The sequence below is a fragment of the Alosa sapidissima genome, chromosome 10, assembly GCF_018492685.1.
Source record: "Alosa sapidissima isolate fAloSap1 chromosome 10, fAloSap1.pri, whole genome shotgun sequence".
Taxonomy (NCBI): Eukaryota; Metazoa; Chordata; class Actinopteri; order Clupeiformes; family Clupeidae; genus Alosa; species Alosa sapidissima.
The window spans coordinates 25,598,029-25,605,971 of NC_055966.1; the positions used below are offsets into that span (position 1 = coordinate 25,598,029).

At 41.4% G+C, this 7,943-nt stretch overlaps 1 protein-coding gene across 1 annotated transcript; it reads left to right on the forward strand.

Moving 5' to 3' along the window:
- The first annotated feature begins 409 nt into the window (after positions 1 to 409).
- Positions 410 to 1,743, forward strand: LOC121720431 (fatty acid-binding protein, heart-like). Its single transcript, XM_042106516.1, has 4 exons — positions 410 to 547; positions 706 to 869; positions 1,104 to 1,205; positions 1,496 to 1,743. The coding sequence occupies exons 1-4, from the start codon at positions 475 to 477 to the stop codon at positions 1,547 to 1,549; spliced, it is 393 nt and encodes a 130-aa protein (XP_041962450.1). The 5' UTR covers positions 410 to 474; the 3' UTR covers positions 1,550 to 1,743.
- The last annotated feature ends 6,200 nt before the right edge of the window (positions 1,744 to 7,943 follow it).

Sequence of the window (7,943 nt, forward strand, 5' to 3'; positions counted from 1 at the left end):
AGTGCCAAAAGCTATTTATCACTGTAAAATGTGAAACAGTGCCAAATGCCATATTTATCAGTAACACACTGTAAAATACTGTATGAAACAGTGCCAAATACTATTTATCAGTAACACACTGTAAAATGTGAAACAGTACCAAATGCTATTTATCAGTAACACATAGTAAGATCCAAAAGCACAGATTATTCCATCACTGATTGACAACCAAAACTAGATGATCTGGCTGTGGTGTCAATGTCCTCTCACCAAACACCTGCGGAACTCGTCTTTGTTCGCACCTCTATGCTACCTGGAAAATCAAATAAAACATTGTGTGATGTCACAGGCTCTGATTGGCTGGCTAAGCCTTGCCCTTGCTGCAGAGATGATTGAAAAGAATTCCGCCTGAGAGTCTCTGCACACCTGCGCTTCACCTGAAAGTCGATTCTCGGACGCATCACCCCAGAGACCAGACCACACACCACAGCTATCATGGCCGAGAAGTTTGTTGGGACCTGGAGGATGGTGAAGAGTGAAAACTTTGATGATTACCTCAAGGAACTCGGTACGAAAGGGTTAATTTGTTTAACTGAGCACCAACAATTTAAGTACATTCTTGTAGAAAGGGTCAGGTAAAGATGTAAGACATGTATGTGCATTTGTGACATGTTAACCTGCAGATTGGGTTAGTGAGGCATCTGATGAGTTGAGCGTTTTCTGCAGGTGTGAGCTTTGCTATACGCCAGGTAGCCAGCAAAGCCAAACCGAGTGTGACCGTCTCCGTGGACGCTGATGGAACCATAACTCTGAATACTGGAAGAAAAGATATCAAGTTCAAACTGAACGAAGAGTTCATCGAGACCACCGGTGATGCGAGACAGACTAAAGTGAGTTATCTCAACATCTTTGTTTTTGTTTGTTTTAGTTATTTGATTATTATTCAAAGTATTACCGGTATTGTTATTATGAATCTATGTATCTATATTCATGTTTGTATGTGCTTTGATAGTCATGTCAATAAAACATTTGAAATATTAAGGCTAAAGGGTTTGCCATTTGGGGACAATATACTGTACCTGTTGAAATCTGATGGGTTTCTTTATTTGTGTGTTGAATTGCAGAACGTAGTGACCCTGGACAATGGTAGAATGGTCCAGAGGCAGACATGGGATGGCAAGGAGACAACCATCGAGAGAGAGTTGGTGAGCGACAAGTTTGTCACGGTAAGGAACGAAACAGATCTCCATCTTACCACTGATCTGTATCACCGCATTCTCAGCAGCAGAGCAGAGATGTTCAACACAAAAAATGCCACAAATTGTTTTGTTGTGGAGACTTCATTTTTGTCCACAACCTAGCTACACACAAAGCAGTTTATTGAATTTGACAAAAAGATGTTTTGGGTCAGAATGGCAGACTCTATATGTTTCTCTCTCTCTCTCTCTCTCTTTCTTCTCTATTAAAACTCTATATCACCCCTCTAAATGTCCTCATCTGTTGTCTTTCTCTGTAGACATTTAAGATTGGAGATGTTGTGGCAGTGAGAACATTCGAGAAGCAAGCATGAGTCTGTGCACCTGCAGGACCTGAAAACCAGAGAGGAGAGACCCGTAGTTTGTTCTCATTTTACTCTGAAATCAGTAAAACAGAACTATGACATCTTTCTCTCTCTCTCTCTCTCTCTCTTTCTGTCAGTGTGTCATGTTATTGCTCTGTACAGTATATAAATCAAGAATCAGAATAAAAGTTGAATAGATGTCATTGATGTTTGAGTGACTCCACTTTGTTCAGCAAGTGACAAGATACATGTAGTTTGGAAATTAGCCACATATTGTGGCCACAAAAATATAAAATATATAGGCCTACTGTGTAAAATATATATTTAATATAATTTATTTATCTGCCCATTACAAAGTTACAGCAAAACAAACCAAACAATATACGGAAGGGCAGTTTGTGTCTTACAGTAATAGTGAGGGTCATATACTTTTGGAAAGTATTCAATATGCATTTACTGTAATAGAAAGCAAAAGTAAAATATTTTCTTTGCCACCATTTTGTAAAAGTAAGAGTAAAATATTTTCTTTGCCACCCTTTTGTAAAAGTAAGAGTAACATATTTTCTTGACACCGTGATGTTGTAAAATGAATAGTAACATATTCTCATATATCTCTGCTTGACAAACACAAAATTAGCTTTTCTTTCACACACACACACACACACACACACACACACACACACACACACACCTTACGCAAATACACTCAGGGGATAGGTACATCTGATATCCATGTAAACAAAGAAAAAAAAAACTAAACAAAACAAAATATTAAATAAAACTGCTAAGGCCTGCTCTCTCCCAGTGTCTGTGGATGTCAGTAACGAGGCCATCACTAACACTGCATTCTAGTATACTGTATGTGTCTGTGAGTGTACGTTTATGAAGTGTGTCTGTGTTATGTGTTTGTGTGTGTGCGCGCGTGTGTGTCTGTGTGTGTGTGTGTGTGTGTGTGTGTGTGCACGCGTTTACATGTGCCTGTGAGTGCCGTTTGGCTGGTTCCAGTCAGAGAGAGAGAGCAGACATCAGGGTCATGGATGAGTGACAGCTGTAACCTGACATTGTTTGACCTTGTTTGTGCCCGGTGTCCGCCAACACCAAGACCTCATTAGTGCTGCCCCAGAGGATTCCCAGCAGCCTGGTGGCATATGTCCCGCGTCTGGTCATCAGCCACTCTGCCACCCATCGCCTTTAACCCATCAGGGGCTACTCACCATGTTCTTCCACCAGTATTTATTCAAGCCTTTAGTATGGACGTGGATTTCTTTACCCTGGTAGAAATGGTTCAGTTATGTTTCGCTTTGTTTTGTTTTTTTAACTGTTCTTTTTTTTTTAACAGTAGATGGCGCCGTCTCTTCATTTTCTGCCTGTTTTGACAGGGGAGAGGATGAGCACATATTTGAATATCGGGATTTATGTTATGTTTACATGGGTCTTGCAAAGTCTACTTCAGTTGTCTCCTAACGAAAGACTGCAGGCAACGTAACAAAGATCTAGCCTAGGCTAGCCTACTCCAAAGGTATGGCGCTTTGGTAAATTATAGCCAACTCTAACTGGAATGGTTGGGGTTTTGAGCAACGATTTACAAGCCTTTGGCAGCATTTGACATTACCTCTGTCTTTCTCTCTCCAGCCATCTTTCCCGAATAATCTGCAAGTTCATCTGGGTGGCCTAGGATTTTGGTCTGCTTAGCCTATTCTGCACTAGCCAAGTGTAGTGTAGCAGGCTATTTTCCAAGGGAGCTGGCTCACTCAAAAATTGTAGGCTATCAAACAACGTTTGGTTTAGACTACCCTGGCCACCCAGCGTCTTCTTTACAGGTGTGGTAGCCTATAAGGTTAAACTGACCTGTTCGTTTTCACTCAACAAGAACACAATTTCATGCCACATAGGCCTGTCGCACACGGGCTAAAGTTGTAAACACGTACCAGTCTTTAATAAAACACCCAGGCAAAATCCATTTAACGACGACTGCGGAATTAATTTCTTTTGACGTTGCTATTCTGGAACCGACTCGTGTGTCCGGGTGCAGCACAGGTTTTCGCCTGCGAGGCAGTGGTGCGCGCAGGTTTCCAACAGCCTGTTGTCTCTCGGGCGGGTGCCACCCACAGAAACCGAAGCGAGAAGCCTGACAAGTTCTGCGTAATTAGACTGGGCTTCTAGCCCCGCGTGCGGCCCGGCGTGTTAAACGCTTGGAATCTTATATGACAAGTGTGATCACGAACTAAAGTCGCGTTTAATTAATTCCCTGTTCCCTCGAAGCCATTCTGTGCTGTGCTTGATAAATCGGTTACAGGTCGTTGTATAAGATTTAATACGGGAGACGCAGTCTAGGCCTAATTCTGTGCAGTTATTTTAGCAGCTATTTTAGTGTTTTTTTGTGCAATGAAAACTGTAGTTCTGGAGTCTTTCTTCTCGCACGATACTCTCTCTCTCTCTACAATTAGAACAAAATATATAATAGTAGCCTATTAATAGACTAGCCTAGGCTACTCGAGTTCTTCTGTCCGACTCGTTGCGCGTGAAGGCCTATGCATACTGAGCTATGCGCTCAGTTTACCGCTTGCACAACCGCGGCACATGCTCGCGCGGCTTGTGGTGCTGAAGGCTCGCCATCGAGGCCTCCAGATGGATCAACACATGCTCTAACTATGACAAACCAATTCCTGCTTTTACATTTGACCTCAATCTATCACTATGGCTCTATGGTGAAAATGTTCTTTCAGCACCTTGTCTCTCGATGTGTTTACTTGAAAACCCCAAGAGCGACTGGTTTGAATCGCTCTCCCCGCTGCACAGTGAGTGGCTGAATATTAAACATCATCTGTTGAAGGCTACTGGCTGTGGCATATTTTAGTTTTTTTTTTCTGTCAGACCTCTTCCATATCCTCTGAAATGGGCCTATTTGGTCATGGGTTGTAGGGTATGTGATAGTTTGCATCTCTTAAAATATATATTTTGTAATGTATTAATGTATATTTATTTATTTTTTTCTGTCTCTAGATTATTCCCAAATCTACTGCTTGCTTGGTCTATAGCCTACAAAGTTTCAGTTTAGGCTGCAGTGATTACACACCACTATAAGATGGAGGTGAGTTAAATCATCCTCTATAAATATTTAATCTAAAAATCCTTCTGTTGTGTGTATCTGCCACTGTGTCCTATATGGGGACTAAGATACAGGTGGTGGTGATACAGCTATTACTCTCCCCACAATTTTGGATTTGATTTGAGGTCAGGGGGAACATAATCGCCATCTGCATGTGCATTACCGAAAATGAAGGCTCTGGACAGGTAAAAAGGTCTTTCAAGCACATCTGTATGCATGTGAATGAAACGTATTAACATGCATGTGCCTAAAACAATAGCTGGGCCCATTGTCTCCTCAGCCTTCATTAATGCCGTGATTCCGTGCCACTGACGATTGACTGCCAAGTTTAGTGAACATCAAAGCCTCTCCCTTTTCTTTCCTCCAAACCAGAAAACCCATTAAATTAACATGCATATTGAATCTTGAGCCCAATAAGTTGCCTAATGAATTGGAGGGGGCATGGACAATGTCCGCCACCCACGATGATGGCAGAATGAGACATTAAAAGTAGTCGTATGTCTAATGGCGCTTGTTGATTTAAAATGAGCTGGGGGGGTCGTGGGGCGGTTGTTTGTGGAGAGGGACAGTGCGAGATGGAAATTCGACCTTCAGTGCTCTCCATGCCCAGTTAATAACCTGGGCTGCTTTGATGTGGCTGCGGCAGACGAGGTGGCTCTTTCTCCGCATCACTTGTGGCATGTAAATCCAGTGGGTGTTTCATGTCCTTACCTGCTGAGCGCCGAGGCGTGAGTCGCACGCCACACCACTCACCCTCACCGCACTGCCTCGCACCGCTCCGCTCCGCACCAACCCTCCCCACCCCGCCTCCGGTTGCCCCTCCCAGACTGACTGCCTGCTCGCTCACTCGTGCTTACAGCAGCACTGACTCATGGGATAATACCCTCTCCCAGTAGGCCACTCAAGGAGGCTTCAATGCAGATTATAATACTGTATTGTGTGTGTGTGTGTCTGTATACATACAATTTGAAGGTTCTGAGCACTGGTTACATGTTCAAACATTGTGGCTAGTCTCTGTAGTAGTAAGTAATCTCTAAAGAATAGATTGAAAGGATCCGGGTGAAAAGATCTTTGGATAATCCGATTGGAACATGTCTTCCTTTTGGCTTTATAACTATTAGCTGTTCTTTATGTTGTAACTGCTTGCAAACTGCTTGATTGTCTCCTTTTTGGTTTCTTTAAAAAGGCCTGACACAAGGTAACAATATTGCTTGTTAATAGAACAAAAGATATAATAGTAGCCTATTAATAGACTAGCCTAGGCTACTCGAGTTCTTCTGTCCGACTCGTTGCGCGTGAAGGCCTATGCATAGAGTACAGGATGCCATATTCTCTATTTACCAGAGTCTGTCCTCTCTGCGACATAATGATTGCAGAGTTCTAGCATTTAAAGCATTTAAAGAAAGTTATATGACATCCTGAGCTCTGCAGGCTCCTACTCATATACACACACCAGTCACCTTATTCTCCATTGCTGACGCCAGCTCTCATTACTAGTAACTGTGTGTACTTCTTCAGCAGCCATTTACTGTTGACATATATACAGTGGATGCTTACATGAAGCTCAAGGTCATGCCATAACACTGGAATAGTCAATAGTTGTTCAGTGACAATGAGCTTAACATGACAACTCAACTTGACAATACAACTTAAAAGCTGTATAATGAACAAATATATTTACAATTAACATAAAGTGAAGCATATACTGTAGTGGTTTGCTCCCATTTCTTTTAGTGTATCTTGGATATTTCTTCATTATTTCTCTCAAATTCAATGGACAAATTTATATCTGCAGTCACAATCTGCACGGCATAGCTAAGTGGAACCTATACCTATTCTGCCAAATGTCTTGACTGATTTCCTTATGTATGGTAGCAGTAAGACCGGTGTGATTGTAACAGGAGTGTGAACTTTAGTGGGGAATTCAGGGTGTATATCTAACCCTTCTACTCTATTGTACAATATTATAGCAATTCTGTCGTCTTAGGTTGCACCCTAATAGACAGGCTTTGTGGAGAGTATGCTGCAACGATTAGCTTCTATTATAGACCTTTTCAACAGCATAAACAAAGTGTGTTCTTAAGGCATCTCCAGTGGCACAGAAAACAACATTGAGCTAATGGCAACCTGGAGACAAGCAAAAAAAAACAAACAAAAAATATATTTTATTACATTTTAAAGTCTACATTTTGTAGAGCATTAAGCTGAAGTCTGATTAATTTTCATTTCAAATTATGTTGGTTTTGAACGTTTCAACCAGAAACCCTCTAGGAACAGATTGAAAAGGGTTAATTAGCTGCGCATATTAAAAAAGATAATACTAAATTACACCCTACAAACGGAATGTTTCAGCTGTGCTCTCGGTGTAGCCTTACTGTCAGGTTCAGCACTACAGCATGCAACATTTAAGCATAAGAGCTCTGATTTGATGTGTGAAAGCCCACATTCAGTAGAAGTGAAGAGGACTTCTTCTTTGTGTCAGTGTGTATGCTAGATTTACATGAATGAAAAGATAACTTACAGGAATGAAAAGATAATTCAAATAAAGTCACTAGATAGGCTTAAAGGTTTGAAAAAAATGATGCTGCTCTTCATGCCATGAGCGCTATAGCATCACGTCCCCAGTGTTTATGAAACTATGAGGGCTTTCAGATATAACCTCCGGAGTATATGCGGAGGTTTGACAAACGGAGGTCCGGATGATTATGTGATGTATATGATGTGTAGGCAGCAGAGATTGAGGGGCATCTGTCTAAGAGCTCTACTGATTGGCCCATTGACCTTGTATGTGAATGCCTCATAAACCAATCTCAGCAACAAATTAGCATCTAAATGATCCAAGGAGAGGATGAGGTTAGTTTATTTTTGATGTTTAAATGCATACTGACATCAAAGCCAGAGAGTCTGGGTAGGGCAGGTACAAGTGAAGTGGTGTTGCCAGTAGTCCCTTTAAGCCTCGCTGTCGCCTTTTATTGCGGCTGAAATGTTTATATTGTGAATGCAAATGCAAACAAAGACACACAAGAACTAATAAAAAACAATGCTGAATGCGTTGAAAAAGTCAGCATACATTTTTAATGAACCCAAACATTCAACACAGACATACATGTATGAAGAAGGCAATATCTTAAAGAGGTGATATATGTTGGTTTTATTTTTTATTTTTTTGCATGAAAGTGTAAGTGGATGTGTATGTGTATGCGTGTTTGTGTGCCTGTGTGTGTGTGTGTGTGTGTGTGTGTGTGTTTGTATATTGAACCTCATTATCTGTTGTTAGTGGTCACAATAGCATGC

Coding starts and splice junctions, on each gene's coding strand:
- LOC121720431 (XM_042106516.1), top strand. CDS start 475: ATGGCCGAGAAGTTTGTTGGGACCTGGAGGATGGTGAAGAGTGAAAAC. Junction 870..1,103: donor GTGATGCGAGACAGACTAAA/GTGAGTTATCTC, acceptor GTTGAATTGCAG/AACGTAGTGACCCTGGACAA. Junction 1,206..1,495: donor TGAGCGACAAGTTTGTCACG/GTAAGGAACGAA, acceptor CTTTCTCTGTAG/ACATTTAAGATTGGAGATGT.